General features: G+C 42.2%; 1 protein-coding gene across 6 annotated transcripts in view; it reads right to left on the bottom strand.

Annotated features, from left to right (window-relative positions):
• Window positions 1–22,372: 22,372 nt before the first annotated feature.
• Window positions 22,373–23,576, bottom strand: part of ZNF423 (zinc finger protein 423) — a 226,238-nt gene continuing 225,034 nt past the window's right edge. For all 6 annotated transcript variants that reach the window (XM_040075307.1, XM_040075308.2, XM_040075313.2 and 3 more), the window contains one exon: window positions 22,373–23,007. In XM_040075307.1, the coding sequence (XP_039931241.1) occupies window positions 22,978–23,007 (30 nt within the window). In that variant the 3' untranslated portion in view covers window positions 22,373–22,977. The remainder of the gene's footprint in view (window positions 23,008–23,576) is intronic.

The raw sequence follows: 23,576 nt of genomic DNA, 5'->3' as shown, positions 1-23,576 counted from the left end.
CGAAAGAAAACTTGATAAAACAATGCAAAGATTAGCTGCATTTTTCTGTTATAAAAAATGATTAATAGCTCTGTCCCACTATACAGGAGTTTATACTGTGCCCATACTTGTCAATCTTAACTGTTCCAATAAAGGTGGCAACATCAAAAGAATGAAATATTAATTCAAAGATTTTTTTGACAAATAAAAAGGAACTGCTCTCTAACTTTTATGACAGTATACCAAATACATACCTTATGTTTATATTTATTTTCTGTGTATTGCTTAAAAAATGAAGCTGTTAACAAGGAGAAAGAGAAAAACATTTCTCTTTTAAAAGTTCACTTTAAAAACAGAAATGTTTATGGAAGTGAAGAATTACATGGAATCCATAGCAGCAGCAGAGTTTACCATCTACTAGATTAGCCTGATTTTAATTCAGGCACTGTGATAATAAAACAATCTACCTGCTCAGCTACCATGAGAATGATACTAATGGAATTACCTAGACAATCTGGACACATAAAGTGTATTTTAGTGGCTGTTCCACAGTGAGGTCACCCAGTACTAAAGCTTGATGAACTAATTTTGCTAAGAGATTTCAGCACTCTAGTTTAAAGAAGATTGTGTCACATGAGGAAAATCTCCTGGGAAACTTGGCCCTAGGAAAGAGAATGGCAGTAATTGAAGATTGCTAAAGCTGTGCAACTGGAAGCTCAAGGCACCACTCTGGCAACATAAACAGTTAGTGAAGCAAAAATACTTCAAACCATATTAAAAGACCTTAAAATTGCATCACGATGGCCAGTAGATAGTTTATGTTAACTCTCAAATCACAAAGGCAGGGTAACCTGCTACCTCAGCCTTCCTCAGTAGTTGTAGATATCCAGATGGCACTGGTGTTAAACACTACAAATGGGATGGTCCAAAGGTTTTTCAGAATGGCTCCAGCAAGTCAATATGCAAAACAAAAAATGGAAGAAAGCAAGAAAGATAACACAAAACCCCCACCAGTTTGCTTTAGTTGTTAGAGGACATTTTTTAAAGTCACAGGGAAAAAAAAATAGAAAAGCTGTAGGAAATTACTTTAAAAAAAAAATCTGACAGAATCAGGGGACGCCTGTAACTAATGAGAAAATGCAGGCAAGCTAGAGAGGAAGATCAGGTCAGAAATGCCAGGTATGATGGAAGAACTGTGTGATGTGACAGTGGAGGCCCTGGAGACAACAGACAAAGACAGAAAAAGGAGAGAAAGAGACAGTGCTCAAGAGATGGTGCCGAGAGAGAGAAAAGAGCAGGTTTTCTGGCAGAGAGAGGGAGGGGAAAAAAATCTGAGGACCCAGGGAGAGCCAACATATAAGAACCCAAAACTGTTTGCCAAGCCTATTTACACTGATTTAGTCATGCAGAGTTGATAGATCTCAAACTAGGAGCATAGTGGGAAGGGAACCGTGAGGATAAGAATGGGCATGAAGGTACATTGGAGATTGCTTAAGTTTTTGAAAGAGCTTTTGCTAAAGCAGTTTAAAAGAAAGGTGGTCCACCATATGCAGCAGAGATCTTGTGAAAGATGAAAGGAAGAAAGAGCGAAGCTGCAGATCATGCTGATGCCAAACAGACAATGAACATTGAGAAAGCAGCCTCGGACAAACTAGAGAAAACACTAAATCCAAAAGAGAGAGATAAGAAAGGCCACCCAAGAACATAAGGAATCAAAGTACTAAAGAACAGCCGATTAGAGGACAGAAAAGAGCTGTAGATCAGTGGCCAGACGCAGAGAAATCTCATTTTATAATCTGTGTAGCCTGAAGGGCAAACAGGCAATACAGAGCCACAAAAAAATTATAGTTATAATACCATTCAAGAAGGAATCAAAGTACCATTAAGAATGTCCATGAAACAGGCATGCCACAAGTTCCAACTGAAATTAATTTAAAAGTTATTTTAAAAAGGAATCAGGGCTATCATAAGGAAAAGGAAAGTGATATTTAGTTCACTCTCCACATATAAAATTAGTTTTAATGGGGAAGCATCACGCTTTCAGCTTGTCTTCTGGACTCCAGATACTCTTGATTTTCTTCACAGACGGTACAGCATGTCAGCAGAAGTCATACAGTGACCCCAAATTTAAACAGCACAAAAACTTACATTAGAATAACAGATACACTGCATTGCATTATAGTTTATTTCACTTTTCAGCACCAAAGAAACAGTTTTTTAATTAACATTGGGCAAAATATAAAAACAAATCCCTCCCCTAAATCCACAAAGAAACAAACAGACAAAAAATCCAATCCCAAAACTGCCCATGTTCAGATCTCACAGTGCAGATCCCAGCCTTGGAGAGAAAGAAGAGATGTTCAGCATAGGGTCAGGAAGTCCCACAATTGAATAGGGAAAAGGACATACTTTTGCTTCAGAGAAGTCAGCATTTGCATCCAAGCAGAAAAAATGCAATCATTTCCCACAAACCAAAAGAACCACAAAATCTAAGCAGAACTATACTAATTAAAGTATGAAAATAACCAGGACCACTTTAAAAAATAAAAGGTTAAGGGAACAGTTGTAATATTAAGTTCATTAGGAAAAGTCTTGAGCATTTGAAGGAGAAGATTAGGAATCTAAGGAGTAGACACAGCTGGTTTTATTGAGAAATATTACCTCCTTGTACATAACAAAAGCAGACAGAAGGAGGGCCACTTTTGAGCAACAAGTGTTTACAGGATTTAAGCAGTAACCACAAAAGAGTACTTTTGACAGAACTCAAAAGCCTCAAAGTGAAGCAATTCCCCCACCCTTGCTGTTACAGGGTTCATCACAAACTGTCCATTATCAGAAAAAAACCCTCAGTGTGAGCAAGATACTTGTATCATGCCTCTCCTGAATCCTGTTGCTTATGCACCCAAGTAATGTGAAATATTGACTCAGTTGTAATTTAAAAATAAGTAACTTAAATGATATACGTGCGCATACAGAAAAGGATTTAAAAACCAGATGCTGGTGACAGCTACAGATCTGTGCTGCTAAAGCTCATAGCGGTAACGCTTTGTGTGTGAGACAATGGATCTTATGAAAGGAGCAGGGAAAAGCAGCTGAAGGTCTGGATTCTGTCATGCATACAAGCCGAGTGAAGGAACACAGCTCCACTCCTCAGCCAGTCCTACACTGGTGAAGACTTCACACTGATAGAGACCAGGGAAGTTTTATAACAGCTGTTTAGCAACAGGTGTAGTGAATGAGTGCATTTTTTAAAAAAGCAAACTAATCACCCATTGGACTGCTGGTTTTATAAATAATTTATCAAATTTCTCGGTTTTCTTTTTATACACAATAACACACTAGCCAAAATCTAATTCCACCTCAGATTTGTTTCTATAAAAATTGTTTCCACAAAGTCCCTAATGCAGACACGAGAGCTGTGTTTGCATCACCAAACGTGGATGAGTTCATACTGACCTGTCTCATATGTTCAGTTGCCCCAAGAGTGACAAAAGGCTTCTTACTTTAACCAACCCAGTGTAACTGCAGGCTATCACCAAAGGGATGATTCTACTCCCACATTTTCTTCCCACAAGCAGCAGTAGATTTCCAGCCCTCTCTCACATGGGATGTGCACACCAATCATCGTATGACTCATTTCAGCTCCCCTGCATGACAGAAGACTACTTCTGTTTAATCCTGTGGAGGACAGCTTCCCATCAGGCCAGCTTGCTGAACCAATCTTTATCCTTTCTGCAGCCACACCATCACTAGAGTTTATGCAAAGGAACAGGCAAGGCAAACAAGCAGAGTGCTAGCAGAAACAAGTAGTGCAGCCCTTTTCACCGGGAGCCAGCAGTTACTCCAAGCAAGGTGAAATAATAAATTACTCTGAAATATAGGGGCAAATCTCTGTCCAAAAACACCTGCCTGTAATGCCAGGAGCTGCACAATGAGTCACAGCTAAGTGCAGTATTAACACACTTTACTCGCAGTGTCCCACAGAAACATCTTTCCTCACTCATTTTCTTGAGTAACAATTCAGTTTCCAAATTCTGGTTTCACTTTACAGTGTGTAATTAATAGCAGCACCAAATAAAAACTATCAATTATATGACATCTGCAAAAGAAATTCAAAACAAGTGCTTTTAGTTTGTATTTATTTATCTACCTCTGTCCAATTTCTTCTCTGAAGCAAACACACTTACGTGTGCTGCATGAATTACCTGGCACTGGCTATTGAGGCTTGCTTTCATCCCCTAGTTTAAAAAAGAACAAACAATTATTTACAACCGTGGAGAATTTCTGTGCTATCTTATGAACAGAATGTACAACCTAGACCAAGTGTTCCTATCACTGTTATCACATGAAGTGAGAAAACTCATCTTTGCCCTGTAATACAGATCTAGGAGCCGTGTAGGAGCACGTTAAGTGCTGTGAAGGCCCGTCCACAGATGAAGAGAATTACCAGAATCGTCTGTCCAGAATTACCTCAGAGATGCAGTGAATAGCCAATGACAAAAGACAAGCCACCCACAAACCAGAATCCAAACCTCTGCAAAGAGCAGGACCAGCATGCAAGAGACCCAGCTAAAAGATCTAGCTGCCCCTCACAGAAAAAGAATCTATTTGTGCACTGGAAATTCACACTACAAGCCTGCACACATCCTCAGTTGGTCTGTGTTGTCATTCTAACACAGGAACATATTTGAAAAAACGCAGCCTCTTTGGAAAGGCTGTTTTGTGTCACTGCAAACATCTGCTGCATATATTACTCCCTGTAGGAATAAGCCTCCTACAGAAACCTAAAATCACTGGATGAGCCAGAATAACTGCAGTACAAACCACATGCAGAGGACAATCCCCTTGACTCTTTGCTACTTTGGGGCAGTGGGGGTCACATGGAACCACCCTGGGCTCAGGGACAGACTCAGCATGAATATATATAAACAGATACACACACATATACATAGGCACACTAGGACTTGCTCTTAATACCTAACTTCTGAAGTCCCAGAAAAGTTCATTTGTGGCTAATTGTTCCACATGGTAAATATTGTCCCTCCCCAAAGAAAGCTTCTACAAACTCTTGCTCAAAAGATCACATCTTGGCCATATCAAGAGGTCTTCACCCCAGGTTTGTTTTCCTTAATCAGTCTTCATAACATAAATACTTCCTTCTGTCCAAAGCAAATTCCTTATCTGCATTCTGACAGACCCCTGTTTTTTTCTCTGGTAACCTTCAGCTTTTTTCTCCCAGGACATGTCAGCAGCACTCATGGTTTTCTGCATATTCTCCTTCATCCACATTATTAAGACAAACTAACCCTTCTCAAGACTATACAGCAGATTCATTTTATTGATTCCTCATCTCACCTCTCCCTGTCTACCTCTGTATCTCTGACACTCTCTGACTCCTTTTTCTGGATATCCCTCCACTGCTTTCAGCTCACTAACCTAAAAATCAGACTACTTATTCTCCACCCATAAGCTTTCCTTTATTTGCTGTGCTTCATTTACTGTTTTCCCTAGCAGTACAGATTGTCTGCCCTGCTCACCTTCTCGATTTCATAGAACACCCACTTAAAATTTTGCAAGATACGCTTAGAACTGTCCTGCATAAACTATAGGAGCATAGCCAACTATTTAAGATCACTTCTGAACCCAGAATCAGCAATCTCACTCCCCATCCACCCTACCTGTGGCTCTAGCAAGCTATTGCTCTCTCTCCAACCTTTTCCACTCCTGGTTTGTTGCAGCAGTCCTCTCATTAGAGGGTCAAAATGAGCTGAGATACAGACTTCTTGTTTATCACAGCATGAAAATGGTCCTGGTTTATTCCTCTTTACAGCTCAGCCACCCTGACTCCAACTGTTCACTGACCCTGGAAGCGAACCCTGCTGTGGGTTTCCCTTGCAGCCTCTGACTGCAGGGATCAGTTTGCAGACTCTGACTGCAGGCTTTTACCCAGCTAGACTGTGGCTGCAGATTCCAACAACAGGCTCTGACTGCAGACCCAGACTGACCTCACAACAGTGAGTCTCTCTCCTCAGGATCCTTCTTCTTCCAGTTCCTCCTTCATCACCCCCTCATCACCCGCTAACCCACTCCCTTTCATCACTTATCTTTATTGGATACAGCTGTGACTCATTGGGTGAGGCTGTATTGGGTAAATAGCACAGCTGTTACTTATCAGGTATGAAGTCACTGGTATTCACTTCTCCTAAGCTGGTTTATGCCTCTCCACTACCCCCCCCCCCACCCCCCATCTTTCAAACCTTTCCTCTGCATTTGTGCTGAATTCCCAGAGAACCATATTTCTCTTCATACTGTTGATATTTACAGCCTCTTCTCTAATATTGAGTATTTGATACCAGAACTTCATCTTGTAAGGTGTTTTTCTACATAACAACTGTTCAAAGGTGAAAATAGAAGCTGCCTTTTTTTAATGTTAAAACTATTTATTGGTTCTTGATATATGGAGTTACATACAGGTGAGGTGAGCATGGTCTCATCAGGCAAAGCTCCAGACAAAGCTGTCCTGATCCTAACCTATATTCCCAACATGATGGCCTGCCATATCTGCCATCCCCCAGCACCCAGGGAGCAGGATGAGGCTCCTGGCACTAATTCCCTTATTCACACCCTGGTAAATCAAAATAAACTTTAGCTACCTTGCATTTACCCCTCAACCTTGGGGTCATCTAGTACTGTGTCCATCTCACACATAACTTTTTATTCATAAACTTTAAATACTCTTGGCCTTGCACTAACTTTTTTTCAGTGTTACAGGCTGAAAACTCCTTTATTTCAGTGGCATAGTCCTCTACTGTCATCACAGGAAAAATGAAACAAACAGTTTGAATATGGATCATTAATAGCCCCTAATACAAACGGCAGTTTTTATCTCCTGCAAATATTACTTGGTGTACTTGGGGATGACAAAAAACTTTGGGATTCCTAAGACTGTATTTTGACCTTTTCCCAAAGCTGTAGGCTTCAGGAGAGAGGGCACAGTGAACCTCCATGTTCTCCATTGTGCAGGCTGCACTGCCTGCCCTGCCTTGTTATTGCAAGGCTCCTTCAGCTCCTATGGATGTCTGTAATTCTGTTATCCATTAGTTCACCAACTGCCATACCTTCCAGTGTAATCAGCATCACTCCAGCCTCCACTTTCTTTCTTGGGTTTCTCAGTCCCATTAATCTGAAAACAGATGAGAAAGAGAGTTAATACTGACACTGGGAGCATCATATTAAAGGTGTCTTTGGTCTCCATTTGCTTATTGAAACACGTGACAGTTTGCTTAGACCTTACTGGCCACCTTATAAGATCATCTTTTAATGATCCAGTGCCAAATCCATTTTACTTGACCATTTTATTTGTGCTGAGTTGCTGATCAGTCAGCAGGCAGAACAGATCTGCAGTATTACCCCTGGTGTGCTGTGGTAGTACAGGCATAAATAATGTTATGGAAGCCTCTGCAGATGTGGCAGTGGTGGTTCAGCCCCAAGAGCTGTTCCCTCTGTGGAAGAAATTTCTGATAAAAGAATAAAATATATAGACATAAAAATATTGTCTAGAATTTGACTTGTTTTGGATAAAATCATTGAGACCTCGGGCTGGAGTCCCAGCTGTCTGCACACCAGCCCTCTGAGCTGAGGTGGCTCTGTAAGAAGCAGGTTGTTCCCCATTCTCCTTCCAGGCCATTAGCTATTCCTTTGATTAGTTTGCCTTCATCCCTTGGGGCCCTTCCCTGCACATAATGTGCCATACGTTGTATTAGTCTTAGCTCACTTTTCAGAGCACTGTAGAACACATTTTTCACTCTGCGCTGGTCCAGTATGAACTCATTTACTTCAGATCTCTTTCTCTTCCCTGATTATTGAATTTAAAGTATCGTAAGTAACCTAACATTTTTTAGCTTCATCCAAATCTTCAAAAGCTGTGGAAAATCTGAATGTCACGGAGATGGGTGAGAATTGCACCCCAAGAACCCACAGAAATCAAATGTGTGATTATATTCTTTGGAGTTCTGGGCTCCAAATTAGCCCATCAGGTTTGCATGTAGTGAGTGCTTCTGCTGACTTCTGTGGGAATTGCACATATGAAACTAACAGAATAATCAGGCCCTGAAAATTTGAGCTTGTGTCCCCAAGCATAGCTGCTACATTTTTAACTGATTCCGTGTGAGCTGCATCTGTGACCCCACAGCAACAGCAACAGCTGGGAATATGTGCTGGCACCCAGAAAGCAAGTGCTGCCTTTCCACATGGGATATTCTGCACTCTCCAACCTGCCCTGCTTGTATTTAAAGCACAATCTTAGCTATAATATAAAGGAAATATTTCTGTTACCATGACATTGAGCAAGAAAATAAACATTATGCTCCCCAGAAAATGAAAAAGAAGGCATCAGAGCATTTTAGCAAGTCTAATGGCAGAAGGTGGAGCCATCACAGCACACTATAGAAGACAAATGAAAATGTTGATTTTGATATTCTGAAATAAGAGAGGAGAATAATTAAATAATCTGCATACAGAAAATGACAGACTTCAGATATGCTTTGTTCCAACCAAGTGTTGGAAAAGAGTTATTTTTATTTGCATTGTAATCCTAATACTTTTGAAAAGCTGCTTCTTTATTCCCTGAATTCCCCAAATAAAGGATAGGATTAAATGTAAAACTCACCATATACTTCCTAGGAGATTAAGAAATTAGATTACTTAAATAAAACAAAAACAACCCCAAACAAAACCAAAAACTACTGTAAAACACCAGGAGTTTTAGCTATTATCTGTAATATATTGCATTATTTCTGAAAGAATTACATATTCAAGTATTTTATACCTGATACTGATGGTTCAGCATGCCAATTCTTCAAATTCAGGCTGACTAGCCACTTAGGAAAGCAAGAGGTTACGTAGATTACCACATCTGAAAATGAAGGGTACATAAGTAGTTAGCATTGTACAAGTACACAGAAGCTGGCAAGAAGAAAATATAACAGATCCTCAAAAGAAAAACCAAATAATTACAGCATTTCAGATATATAGACTTTAAATCAAGTTTTCCAGGATACATATCTTATGGCCTTTTTTGTTAAAGTAGAGAAAGCTGTTGATTTAATATTCAAATTCCAGTCTGTATTTTCTGTACTTGAAGTTCTGTTTTTAACAGACAGTAGAGAACTTCCAATGATAATTCAGTAGAAATCACTTCATTCAACAGATACGGGAGTTACACTGACTGCTGGGCTCAGAAATGTTGCACCATTTATGTGCATCTCTCTTTAGGACAGCAGTGAAATCTTAATTCAATATGTGTACCTTTGAGGAGCTGACCTTGCACTGGGATATTATTCAAATACATCATGCACGTAAGTCCCCTTTTATACTGTTTTAATTTTAACTGAAATAGGAGGCCTCCTTTCTTCCTTTCAGTTTGGAGTACATCTGTAGTACTGATGTGTTGGCCTGTTTGTTATGTTATACTTGGCACAGACATGGGGGCTTCTTTGCCCTCATTTCACAAAAGAACAACCCCCCCTTGCTACAGACAGGAGCCAGGCATGGTATTTTCAGCAAGTCCATTACCCACTTGCTCTGCCCAATTCAATGAAGTAAAATCAGGACCACCCAACTTAATGTTAATAATTTATTTCATGAAGATGTCCATTTTAGAGCTGAATTAGTGAAACGCAAGCGAACTGAGCCAAAGGCTCGGACTGGGCTGCCATTTTGACATTCTCATCAGGGAAATGATGCTGTAAACACCCATACTTGATTCACATGCATGGTCTCTTGGTTGCCTACAGTAATGCCCATCTGTTCAGATGGCACCGTGCCCACTCAAGTTGCTCAAGGGAATACATGCTGGGCAGTGATTGGCTTAGGTAAGTATTTTTCAAACTGGGTCGGTGTCGACCTCCTTTTGGGAAGACCCAAGAGGAAAAGGAAACAAAAAGAATTTTCATTTTTTATTTTAATGGATTGTTTTCATTTCACATTCAGCAAAAACACTGTCATCTATAAAACATTCAGTAGGTGGTTTTGCTAATTCCTTGGTACCTGTGACCCCAGCGAGGAAACATAAATTCAATTGTATTCTCACTTTTTAAATAAACGAGTTTAACCTGTTATAAAGTCACAGTCCACGTAGCATTAAGACCATCTCATCTGCAGAAAAGAAACCTGTCTCAGCAGGCATTGTCACATCCTGACAATTGAACTGATTTCTTCTCTTGAACATTGGTCAACACTCAAAACTGAATTCACAGGTATTATAGCTTGAATTTTGTGGGGAGGGTGGTGAGAAACAGTACGTCCAAAACAATAGGTTAGATCTAATCTCTGTTATTGTACAAACATGCAATTCCAAAATACACAAGAAATAAAAAAAATGCAAAGAGATACAGATGAAAGATGTGCAGTATCACGAAAGGCTTAACCTCTTTTGCTTCCCAAATTGGAATAATTTTCAAATATAGCCTTTTACATCTCCAAAGCCAAAGAAGTAAAGTGAAGCTTTAGTGAAATGCATTCTACAGTGAAGGCATTGTCTGTCACTTCGCTTTATCAAACAAAAAGGTGGGGGGAGAACATGTCATGCTTTCTTCCTGCAAATAAACTGTGGGGATTTTTATTCAAGAGAAAGTGAGCATTAATAGGGAAAAAAAAAAAAAAAAAAAAAGGAAAAAAGATGAAAATAATCCAGCTCCTTTTCATTTGGGAGACAAAAGCCTTTCAGTGCTGCGTCCATGCGCTCTTGACTACTGTTTTGACACTGTGTCAAGATGCTCCTGCTCTGCTCCATGTCTCAGATCACAGTTGGAGTGTCTTGATACAGTGTTGAATCAGTAGTGTCAGCAAGTCTCAGAGCAGAGTCAAAGAGCCTCAATGTAGCCTCTGAGCAGGTAGAGTCAGAGAGACCTTTCCCCTAGACTGAAGTAGGCAGAGGGTGCTTAATTTTTTTTTTTTTTAATTGTTTGTTTTAACACATTTCGACCCAGCTGCACCAGGCTCATGCTTCTAATTAATAGTCTGTCTTGCAGTAAGGGATCAGAGTTAACTCTCCCTACCCTGAAGAGCTGTTAAAAAAAGCAGCACGGAATAATGTTAATATTTTCTTGAAAGAGCAAGTCTAGGCAGAGGAACTAAGGCCCTGTGCTTCCTGGGAGCAGTTGGCACCATAGAGGAAGTTTGCTGAGGCCCAGAGCCTGCTTTTGGGATAGCTCTGCTGTGCTCCTGATTCACCATCCTCTGCTTCTGGAGACTCAGATGGAAACATGACAACCCCTCCCTCTATCTGCAGGCACAAGCTTCTCCAACATCCACGGCAGCCTTCTCAGCAGCATCAACAGGGGCACAATTTTTCCAACCATATTGTGAAAAAAAAATTATTAAAATAAAAATGTTTTTAAGATTGAACACGCAAAGGTTTTCTGGGATTCCTCCTAGGAAAGGGACCATAAGTGCACAGATCCCATGATTGCAAACACTGCTGCCTGAATTACCTTATCTGGGAAGAACAAACCCCAGCTAAGACAACAGTCTCTAAAGTGTTGACTGCCAAGCACTCCACCAGGCTTGGGATGAGTTGGAAGCCAGTCCCTAAGAAGGTGTTGGAGAAGGTATGAAAAAGACCAGGGTTTAAAAAGAAAATAACTAGACTTAAGAGGCTGGATTAGAAAATGTAAATGGGTCAAAGGCACTTTCCTGTAGCTTCACATCTGAATATGTAATCCAGTCAATTCGGTACGCTAACACCAGGGGGGCACACAGATCAATGAATATAATTTTAGGGCAAATGACCACTGCAGAGTGAGATGCATGCATTCTTCTCACAATTGAGACAAATTTATCCCTGATATAAATGCAGTGATTTCACTGAACTTTTAGCAGGGATATATTTGCTCATACATATGGCCAGTAACTTTTGAGAAACTTGTTGCTTATGTGTACCACCCCCACCTGCAAAAAATTCTCATTACTTTCTTCTCCCCTGTGATTGTTGCACTGTTCTTTACATAAAATGTTATTAAAATAGAGGTAAAAATATTTACACAACAAAGCAATAAATGCTCAAGGCTAATAGCCATAACTAACAAAAACATTTCTAACTTACGTGTTTTGAATTCCAGTTTTGAAAATTGTGTAACAAAATGGCAGTAGAATCTTCAAGTCAGCAGAAAATACAGCAAAAGGAGAGGTGGGAACAGGGTCTTACCTCCCCACTGGAAGATGAAGCTCAGCCAGTGTTGGCTATGTGCCTTGAGATCCTTGGAGGAAGGCATCATTTAAAGTGCAAAGTATTTCTATGGGAAACAAACAAAGCTCACTGACTGCTGCAGCGACATTTTTGCGGGCACTTCCACGGTAAGTAGCAGCTGGGGGTTCCTCCTCCCGTGCCTGTGCTGCCCTGTGGGGCTGTCACACCCTCCCAGCTGCAGAGGAGCCTCTGACCCATCCTGACCATTTGTTCTCATCCACCGCCATGGGTACAGCTGCCCCAGCGCCCTCCCAGCTGTCTCTGGAGGTAAAAGAGAAATTAAAGATTGTATCATCCAGGCACAAATTAAAATCTTTACTGGGAGAAACCTGGTAGAAAGTCTCAGAAGAGAATGAATTATGTATTTGAACACTTAAGATTTCCTTGCCTTTATTACAGCATGGGGTCTGAACTCTGCTTTCTTCCCTGCACTTTATTACATGGTTAGAAGTCCCGCAGTAGGAAACTTGCAGTTTGAATTTTGAAGCACCTATAGTGTCATACTTTTTTATTTTAATATTTGTCACCAACAGTGCCGACAGATAAAAAGTGCTGGCTCCCCACAGCATGATATGCGGGATTTTCAATAGAGCTACACAATTGCTTTTGCTAAGTGCTTGCGGGGCTCACAGTGCCAAATCCCGCAAATTGCTGCATTCAGGCCACTTTGCAGTGCTGTGCTAAGGCAAGTGATATTAAAAGTTAGTTGGGACATATGCCTAAATTGTTGATTTCTTTTTAAAATCCTAAGCAATTGTCTGAAAACATTTTTGCAACACAATTCAATAATCGTAGCACTTTTGAGATGGATGAAAATTTTGTATCACTTACAATTTATTCTGTGCTTTGCATACACTTTTAGGAAAAAAAAAAAAAAATCCTTTTTCCAGTCCCAAAATTTGCTGGCCAAGGAAGTCCCAGAAGCAATGTCACCAAGCACGGTGACATTCTATTTGTGGATTACTACTTCCTCTTCTTCTCCCTTGTTGCCTTTAATTTGTTTTTAACCTTAAATTATGAGTATATTTTTGCTCATATACCGGCCCCAGGTCAGTATTATGGTGTAAATTATTTCATGTGCACAGCAATGCTAAATGTATAATAGTTACACCTGAGGTATCAGGGGAGAATTTTGTATCTCCTGTTTTATTCACAGGTCAATTAAAAAGCTGATTAAACCCAAAAAGTCTATGATGATAATTGTTGGAAATAGACTGGGATGATAATTGGTTTAATGACTGCTAAAGGAGTCATTGGGATGTGTTTCTCTCAAGGAGCCTGAATGGCACTTTAAGAGCTAGATTCATCCTGGGTGTTGGTTGTTGACTTTAATGGTATTACTCAAAAATCTGATTTGGATCAACTTACAAAATATTGCAGACAAGACAAATAATTTTTAAAGGATGTCTCTGCTGAGCTTTGGTGTCTCCCTTGAACTATCCTATTCAATGTCAACTCCTCCAGTACAAATTCTGCCTGTACAGCTTGAAGTAGCTCTATAAGGTGGGAATTCACTGAAGGTTTTATGTTTTTATACATTTTTTTCTAGCTTAGCAGGAAACAAATTCTATATAATAACTAGAAAATGTAGGCCGAGACCATCCTCTGCACAGGAAATTTCACTCAGAGGGTTGGACACCCAGTGAGGTCCTATTCACAGACATCTCTTTGTATTTTTCTGCCTGGAACCAAAGAAGGGGATTCATGCCAAAACCCTGCAGGATATGGAAATCTATCGGCTGTTCTGTGCTTCTGCATGACTTTCAAAGTGGCTTCTGATTTGGGGAGCCCTAAATTAAGATCCATGGGCTTGGGGGAGGGGGGTTGATTTTTTTTTTTTTTTAATAAGGACTCTAAACCTTCAATTCAAATAGTAGTCAGAAACACTCAGTACCTTTGAAAACCCCCTGACATTTCATTGCTCATACTGAGGACCCAGAACAGCAAAAATTTAGACCAAAATTATTTCTCTGGGTTAGTCAGTATTAGAGAATAGTGCAGAAGTCAGAAACCCCTTGTTGCTGGTTCTCAGTCTATTTTCACTGCCTAGGCTTGAAAAGGTTATAAGGTTATAAATCTTTCAGTGAAAACAATTCCTGCTTCATGCCATCAACATTTCCTAAAGACATCTGTGTAGGGCATCTCTAGAGGAGGCTCCCATTACTAGACCTATGTGGAAGAATAATGAGGAACTTACATCCGGTTTGAAAGACATTAATGAGTCTCTCTTGGATACAAAATATTTGTTCAACACCCTTATGGGCAGAGTAGCACAGAGCTGAGCTGGGGAGCTCTGCCTGAATAGCATGAACTGATAGGTCTCAGAAAAGGAACCACGCACAGCTCTGCTGAGAAAGTTGGTTTTTCAAGCCCAATTTACAGTTCCGGTGCTGCAAAGATTGAACGTGTATATTTCCAGCACCTACTTCTTTGTTTGTTCCAGATGGGTTTCACACACCATGGGAGTATTCTGGATTCCTCAGTGGTTCTTCTCTAATTTTTTTTCTATTCTCAATAACATTTAGACAAAACACAGGCAAACAAACCAAAACAAACCACAAAGAGCTAAGGATACGTTCACTCTGTTTTCCTCCCTCCAGACTTCTCTCTCACACACAAAAATATTTCAGGGTTTGAGGGTCAGCTTGTTTGAGTTTTTTGCTCTCCCACAGCTTGGTGCATCATTGAGCTAATGATGCATGGTCAAGTTATCCAGTACTACCTAAGTTATCCAGATTATTGAGGGCTCTGATCCTAGTGTACCTGACATGTGTGAACACTCAACTCCTTGAAATAAAGGGATATGGTTGTGCACGTATTTGCAGTGCACAACAAAAGAAGTCGCACTTTTCTGGAAGTTTCCAGAAAGGAACAGAGGTTGGTGTACAATTTGATGTAATGAAACAAGAACTGGGATTGCTCTATGAAAGGAAAAATGGAGGGCAGGGATGACTCTGGACTTAATTGGTATTTTATGCTCTATTACAGTGCTAAACCCCTCAGTAAGAGAAAGGGCTTTGACCTTCCTGTTTGCTAGGACAAACACATCTTACCTGCCAGCAAAGGTCACCTCCCTTCCCAAGTGGGATGCCAGGTACAGCAGCTTTGTCTTTTCTTAGGCCTTCACAAGTGCAGGACTTCACATTCCTTACATGCCTCTGCCCTTTGTCAGACGCTCCTCCTCAAGCCGCAGCAAACACAGCAGATTCTCCCATGCCAGGCTGGCTCCTGCCAGCACTCCGAGCTGCTGTGTGAGCACCGGCAAACTGACATCCTGCTGGGCAGTGCAGGTGCCGCTGCTGAGGGAGGGGAACGCAGAAAAAGCAAAAAGAGAGATCTGGAATTTGAAAAAAATAACCCAGCTAGTGAGAGGTCAGATGAGCCATATACACGACAGAGGGTCATCACCAAAACTCTGAGTTTATCTAGCAATAGAACAGGTGGTACAAACCTACAGCAGCCGGGAAATCATGGACATGGCTCCACTCAACAGAGAGCTTTCCTGGCCCTGTGCTTGCACCCACACACCCCATCAGCTTCAGCACTGAAACCAAAGTGAAAGATGGGATTTTATTTAAAGACTTGTTCTTGGCATCATCACAGACATGATCATGCCAGTCAGGAAGCAGAGAGGCAAAACTATTTAAGCTTGTACATTGCATCCACTGGCTCTGACACAGTCAGGTGTTGCCTTCCTTCTCCTTTTAGACTATCCACTTTTCTTTCCACTGTCTGTGTATGGGACATTATTCTGACTTAATCAAGGTTTCATCTTCCAGGTTTCAGTGTTTAAGCATTTGAGGGTATACACTGCAATATACCATGTATTGACATTGCACATCTGTTGGGAATTATGCTACAGCTGATTAACCCTTAAGCCACAAGATCCTCATGAAGACAAATGTTTCTGGGTCCTACTTTGGGTGAAACTCTGTCTTTCTAACCAGCAACCCAAATTGTTTCTCCTACCTAAGCTAATGGAAACTCTTGATCATCTAGCACCATTACAAAAGCTTTAGCTGAGCTCATTTGCACACTTGCTTCACCTTCCCTTCATCACAGGCTTACACTGACATACCTTGTGAATAAACCAGAAAATGTACAGAAGCAGTATCATTCACAAATGGCATCTGTATTTATAGCTTTCATGCATAGAAGCCAATTTCTTGAGGAACAGTGCCTATAAATTGCAACTGGAAGAAGATGCACTTATTTATTGCATTGCTTCCCATTGCTTCCAACCAGGAAAAAAAAGGTTTTTTCTTTCTCCCTTTCCTTTAAATTAGAGGCTAGGTGAGGAAGAGCCCAGCACCTCAGGGACACAGCTTCTGCACATGCAGCTTGGAGGGCTTGTTTTGCTCGCTCATTTATTGCCAGGGAAGGATCACACGGGGGGACAGGTATCTCTTCCAGTCATGTAAAACTGAAGACACAGATATTTTTTATTTTTTTTTTTTTTTTTACCTTCAAAGTAAGATTTTAGGATTTTTAGTTGATATAAAAAAATTTTGGAGCTAAAGGTTTTTTTCAAGAGGTGTTGCCTCATCTAGCAGGATTTCTCACATAGAGTCCTATTATGCATTCACTTTCTAGTCCTTTCTTCCTGAGGATACCATCAGTGCTGTACAGAGCTTTAAATGCCAACACGTATTTGGGAACATCAGGAGAGGCAAAATCCAGCAAAGCTGGTCTGTACGTTCTCCCTCTATCCAGTAATACCCAGCACTGCCTCTCCACCCTGCCAGAGCAGGTTGACTGCAATGTGCTGTAAAGACAGACAAAGCAGTTAAGAGCCAAGTGTAAAACGATGAAAACCCTGTCACAGCATCACCTTACCCGGGGGCATTGACGTCCCCAAAGCGCTCAGAAGCAGGATCGAAGCGTGATGTTTCTCACGGGGCAGCTGCGACACCCACGGATGTCACAGGGCGGCAAACCCCGCCGGAGCCGAGCGCTGCCCGAGCCCGTCTGCCTCAGCCCCCGGCACCCGGGAGCTCGCGTCCAGCACGGAGCTCACCCTCTGCAGGGAACAGAACCAAAGTTTCGATTTACAAAATCCCGGGAGGCGGCCCGAGGCGCCTGGGCGGCGCAGCGGCGGCCCCGCCGTGAGGGGAGGCCGAGGCGGTGAGAGCGGGGCCGTGCGGGAGCGGCCCCCGCCGCGGGGACACAGATGGCCGCGGTGGCAGAAGGACACAGAAGGACACAGAAGGACACAGAAGGCAGGGGACAGCCGCGGCGAGCAGCGGGCAGCGCCGCGGGCACGGGCACGGGCAGGGCCGGGGGAGCGGGGCCCGACGAGGGCAGCGCCGCACAAGGCTGGCCCCGGCCCCGGCCCCGGCCCCCTCCTCCCGGCACCCCCAGGGGAACGCTTGGCTTCTTTCGGCAGAAAAGGGCAATCTCTGATGGCTAAACCGAGCGGGCTCTCAGGGCAGCGCCCCGCGCTCTGGAGCAGCCTGAGTGGTGATCAGTCAATGTCTCGTCTCTCTCTCGGCGTGCTCGGTGTTTCTCATTTGGACACCTCCCGTCTCTCTCTGCCACCTCAGCTGCCAAGATGCTCCTTGGTGTTCCTTTTTGCCAGGAAAGTAACAATAATTCACAAATACACAGATCAAAAGACATACCCTTCCATTTGCAGGAGAGAAACCTTACAGTTGTTAGGACAAAAGCAATGTAACAAAACCAGATAAAATTAAGAACAAAGCGTTTCACAAGGGGCAAAAATGAGGAGAAAAGAAAAAAAGACAAAGCAATGAAGAGCACACCATGCTCCCATGGGCTCCAAAGCCCCGTGGCTGCGGCAGCTCCCACCATCTGGTTCTTGTGGCCATACGAGTGTTGGGCTCATGTGCTCTCAGCCAGGACAGCACTTGCAAGCGCCCTGGCTGATCCCTGACAACATTCCACAGGGACACGGCACCCCTGCCCTCCGCACCTCTGTCAAACCTAGCTGATGCTTCTTGGAGAGAGGGGATTGCAGACACCTCCCTGCTATAGGGTGTGGGCCAAAACACAGAGTCCACTTAGGCAGACTAGGGGAAAAGTCCTCACTGTTCATAGCAGAGAGAGATTTACACATTAAAAGCCAGATAAACACACTGAAAGCCAGTCTACTCTTAGGCATTGGTAGGATAAAGGAACTTGTACACTTCGGACGTGTGATGTGCAGATTTACAGGGTGGAATTTTCATTAACTCCTCTGGGAGGACAGTAATGTTGTGGGGGGATACTCCCCTTGGATCCCTGACTTTTCTCTGCTCAGTAGGGTCTTGCCCAATCCACTCGAAGTTGTTCCAGCACAGTGATCAGTTGCTCACTCCCTCAAATGGTCCTCAAACTTCTTTTGTCTGCCTTTCTTCTGGGAGGCAACTGGCTAAACACTTGCTTTTTCCAAAATTTTAAGGCATTTGACCGAATGTGGTGATCCCTGGCTGAAGGTGATGGATCAGACAAGAACACTCACAAGCATTGAATAGAACACAAATGTGTAAAGCTGCCTACATAGACAATAGGTGCTGATTGCTACTTCTTGACTAAGTATTTCAATGTTTTTTGAATATGTGGGTATGAAGCGAAGCTAAATGCAAATACTGTTCAGTGCATAAGGGCTGGTAAAGTAGACTGCTACAAATACAAGTCCTTTGTTAATCTATTGTTTATATGAATTTATATTCCAGTATTTTTCTAAACCTGAAGACATTAAACTGTCTGTATAACATTTCATTACAGATCTAGAATTATTCATGATCTCCAACACTGCACTGGTCCTAATGCCACTTGGATCATAAAGTGACATTTTGCCTAAAGCCCATCCTCAGCCAGAATTTCAGCAATTCTTTTTTGCACTTACCTGTGAGTGATCCATGTCGCCCACACCTTGAACCGCCTGTGCCAGCCCCTGTCTGTAGCACCACCACCACCACACGGGAGCTGCAAGTTACACAGATAGGCAGGGAAACATCGCAGGGATTATGGAAAGGCTCTCCAGCCTATTTTCAATGCATCACAGCTATTGAAATATAGCTGCCTTTGGAGCCAACATTTCTGACTGTTTTCCAAATGCCTTCAGCAGCACTTCTTGGCCACTAAGAAAAAGGGGGTGAAACCTCAGACATGTACCAGAAGCTGTGATATTACCTTTTCTCCACCTGCAGTTAGGCTCTGTTTTCCCTAGGAGCTTTTAACGGATACAGGAACTATATACTACCCTGGCAAAGCACTCCCTGGTGTGATTGCAGCTATGGCAGCAAAGCTGTTTTGTACCAGTGCAGGGCTGCTCTGCTTCTGCTCCCCAGTGGGACCAGCAGCACAGGAAGCACCAGACAAAGGCCTCACATTGTGCTGCAGAGCTCTGTCCCCCGGAGCTCTGCCTGGCACAGCCCCGCCTGGGGAGGCTCAGGCCTTGGAAAACGGGGTCAGACACCAGCCCTGCACCCTGGCATGGGCTAAGGATCACCTCTGTGAGCTGCAGCTGTCCAGAGCATCACAGATGCAGCTCCATGGCAGGAACAGAAGAGTGGGCAGGTTCTCCCTCTGCTTCTTTGCAGTAGCTTTCACCCTCACACCCCAAAGTGGATTTCTTTGGCCCCTAGGAAAGCAGTTCTCAAGACAGCAGCATCCCTTGCCATGCAATGATGACTGTTCATATGGGCCCAGTTATCTCAAAAGTACCACAAAATAACCATGTAGATTAATGGCAAGCATTCTGCACATTTGCACATATTATCTTAGGAAATAAATATTTTTAAGAAGTGGCATAGGTCCATTGGTGTTCAAATATTATCCAAATACTGTAAGAGCAGAAGAGGACCACAGCTCAATTTTCCCAGCCCTGGGGGCACAGTCCAACCCCTCTCTCCAACCTGACTTGGGCTGCTCATGAGTGAGGCTCATAAGCCAAAAGGGATGAAGAAGATGGAGCAAGCCCACAGCCCTCACTCATGCTTTGGAGCCTCTTACCTTTCAAAGGCTGGGTGGAAAACCAAATTATTCCTTTCCTCTACCCCTGCCCACAGCATGATCGGGGTTCGGGGCAGATGAAACATGAGCTTAAGCACTGCTGGACATTGCTGGGATGAGCAGGTCCCCTGTCCCATGCTCACATTTCCAGCAACATGGGGAATATACACAGCTCCAAGCAGGATCCCCTGTGGGGAGTTCCCCACCTCAGCACAGTGACTGTGCACCTACTTTTACTAGTCAGCAGGGAGATGCTCCAAGGTGTGTGCTTCAGCACAGCACTACTAAAGCAGCTCTCCAAGTTGCATGGAAGCATCAGTTCAACTCTTGGGACTGACAATGCAGAACCTTTTCCTGAAGATAGAAACCTACATTTTTTCATTTCTGAAGGCTTGCCCAGAAGTGAGCCAGCATCATTTCAAACCAGTGTTGGGCAAAGAGCCTCCTTTTTCAATGTCTCCATTGTAAGAACTTGCTGCCTTTCTTTCAGCATAGAGAAGATGGCACATGAACTCCTTCTACAGCAGCTGCTGTACATTCCCAGCTTTCCTTGCAAGGGCAGGTCTATGAGCCTGTACTGCAAGACACTTTTCCCATCTTAAAGTAGTACAACTGAGTTAGGAACCTGTTTATATTATGAAGAGGAATAATGAATTGGTGATTTAATGAACTAATTTTCAGCCTGTAAATATCTGTTCTGTGGTTCAGAGAGAAATAATCAGGTTGAAAGTTAACACTGTTTTTCTATAAATGGATCATTTTAGTGTGATTTTGATGTAGAAACAGTGAGCTAAGAATAATCTGGATGCAAACAGAACTGTCCTTTTTGGAATTAAGATAAGTCATTCCTAGTTTTCCTATATTAGGGTTCATAAATTTACCACAAGCCACATTTGGGCCTAAACTCTGACTGTCCATGCAATGCTATTTCAGCAGAATAAAATCATCTATCATTTGTCTCAAACAGGACATTCTTTTCTCTCTCTCTCTCTCTTTTTTTTTTTTTTTTTTTTTTTTTGAGGAAGTTGTAACTTTTAAGTTAGGACTGCTCTGGTGCTTCCTGATGTAAAGATGACCCTACTTCAGTTGTGCCCAAAGTTGTGCTTAGATTGTAGCCTTCCCTTACTGTTCTGAAGGAACCATGTGTGTGCAGCAGGACTGATACCAACATCAGCTGGGATCTAAATTGTTGAAAACATGGGCTGCAGCATCAACAAGCTGCGCCACCCTTGCATTTGTAAAAAAGCTCACTATATAGACTAATTTAGGCATTGACTATATGTCCATGAAAACGTGTTTCCTAATAAAAATATCACTTACATGCTCCAAGCTCAGACATGGCCCAATGACAACCAGTTGTGCTCCAGTTCAGTGCAGTGATTTTGAAACGCTCTGACTGCGCACGTTCCCACACCACAGTCTTGCAAAGCCTTGTACTTTGTGGGAATGGGTAACCACATCATTTCAGCTGTCACAAGTGCTGAATATTTTTCATTATAATTATGATCTATTCAAGCAGGAGACACCAGGAGAACTACATCTTTCTAACGTTCCAGAGGTGTCCATGGTCCTTAAAATGACTGTTTCTGTGACTGGAGATATAACTTACCTCATTACTATAAGATAAGAAGAGTAAAAGAAAGCCTGGCAATTGGCTCTTTTAGGCTGCTTGATGGCAGTTTCCAGAAGTATGGCACTTACACAGAGCTACAACACCTGGGGTCTGGAGGTCCACGTGGTTAAAATATGCAGCCTCCTACCACAGTTTGCAAGGCTTGATCCAATATCTGTGCATTTGTATACAATACAAAAGCTTTTTTTTTTTTTTTTTTTTTTTTTTTAATTGAAGCAAAGAAGCACAGAGATATGGTCAAGGCAACTATAGGTCTGGTCCATCCATTCTTGCTGAAAAAAACCCTAAAACATTAACAGGTATTATAAGCTAGCAATACCTTTTCATAGTACATGTTCTTACCTCACCTCAACCTACTGTGGAGCCAGGGAGGTACATCCAGAAGCAAACACAGTGCCAGACACAGAACCATGGTTTTTGCTTTCCCTCTTCCTGGGCTGCAGAGTGCTCTGTGCCATCAGGTGAGTGATCACTGAGATTCAGCCACCCCAGCAGCAGCAGCAGCAGCAGCAGCAATGCAGGGGGTACTGACAGACAGACAAGCTCTGACGCTAAGCTCATGTATTCCCTTTATTGAACTGTACTAGTTATTGCAATCAGATTAAGTCACATTTATAAAGCAGACCATCCAGTTGCACTGAAACCGATTATATTCATTACATAGTTTTAATCACTGTCCGGTGAACTGGCAAATCCAATCAAAGCATTAGTCTTTAATTAAAAAATTAAAAAGAAATATTCAGACAATAGCCAAGCAATCACATCACAATGCACAGTTACCTAAAATTGCAATTAAAAAGCAGTTAACAAAAAAGAAAAAAATCACACCTAATCTTTAACTATCAATATAATACAAGAAGCAACAAAGGGCAACAGCATCAAAGCAGATTTATCTAACACTATAAATTCAGTCAGAAGCAGAAGCTCTAAAGTACACTAGCTGAAGCAGGACAATAAAAAATACTGAGCATGGAATACTTTTAATCTCTTCCATTAATATTCATTTCCAGCTGCTTATAATAGCAGCGCCTCATGGCCAAATCATTAGAGTTTTACATCTGGGTTGCAAATGACACTTTGATTGGATGTAATGTTCAAATGGTCCTCCCCACTGTGCCACCGTCAAGTCTTCTGCAGAGAGGTGTCCTGTAGTGCCAGTGGCTCACTGTGCGTGCTGGCTCAATGTGTGGTTCTGGAAAGACGAAAAAAGGAGACATGCATGAGGGGCAGAATAATAGAAAGCATGCCCATACCCTCCCACTCAGTACCATTTATGCAGAGCTCAACATAAAAGCTTCTCAATTATTACAAAACAAAATGCAATGAAGAAAAAGTACTCATAAGTAACAGCTGCCAATATGACATACTTGCTTTGTTCTGACAGATCTGTTAATGCTGGCATGAACTTAGAAAAAAAAAATGCTACAAGCAAAGTATAGTCATGAAGGTTTCCTTTTTTTTTTTTTTTTTTTTTTTCTCCTTTCAATACATATCAAGAAAATGGTAACTTCATGGGCAAAAAACCCCTGCCTTTAGGGATTCCCTACACTGCAACAATTAAAAAAACCCCAAACTCTGAATCGTGAGGGAACCCTTGCCATATTTTACTCTTTTATTCTCACTCGTACCGGGTGCAAGTACTGGCAGCAAGAGACACCAGATTGTGACACACACTTCTCAGTCCAAGAAATACTTCGGCAATAACAGCTGAACCGCCAGCTCAGGCACCAGGGTAATATCCCCAGCAGAAAAAAAGGCTGG

This window comes from Hirundo rustica, chromosome 11, assembly GCF_015227805.2.
Source record: "Hirundo rustica isolate bHirRus1 chromosome 11, bHirRus1.pri.v3, whole genome shotgun sequence".
Classification (NCBI taxonomy): domain Eukaryota; kingdom Metazoa; phylum Chordata; class Aves; order Passeriformes; family Hirundinidae; genus Hirundo; species Hirundo rustica.
The sequence above is the reverse complement of the archived record's forward strand: the minus strand, read 5'-3'. Positions and strand labels throughout refer to the sequence as shown.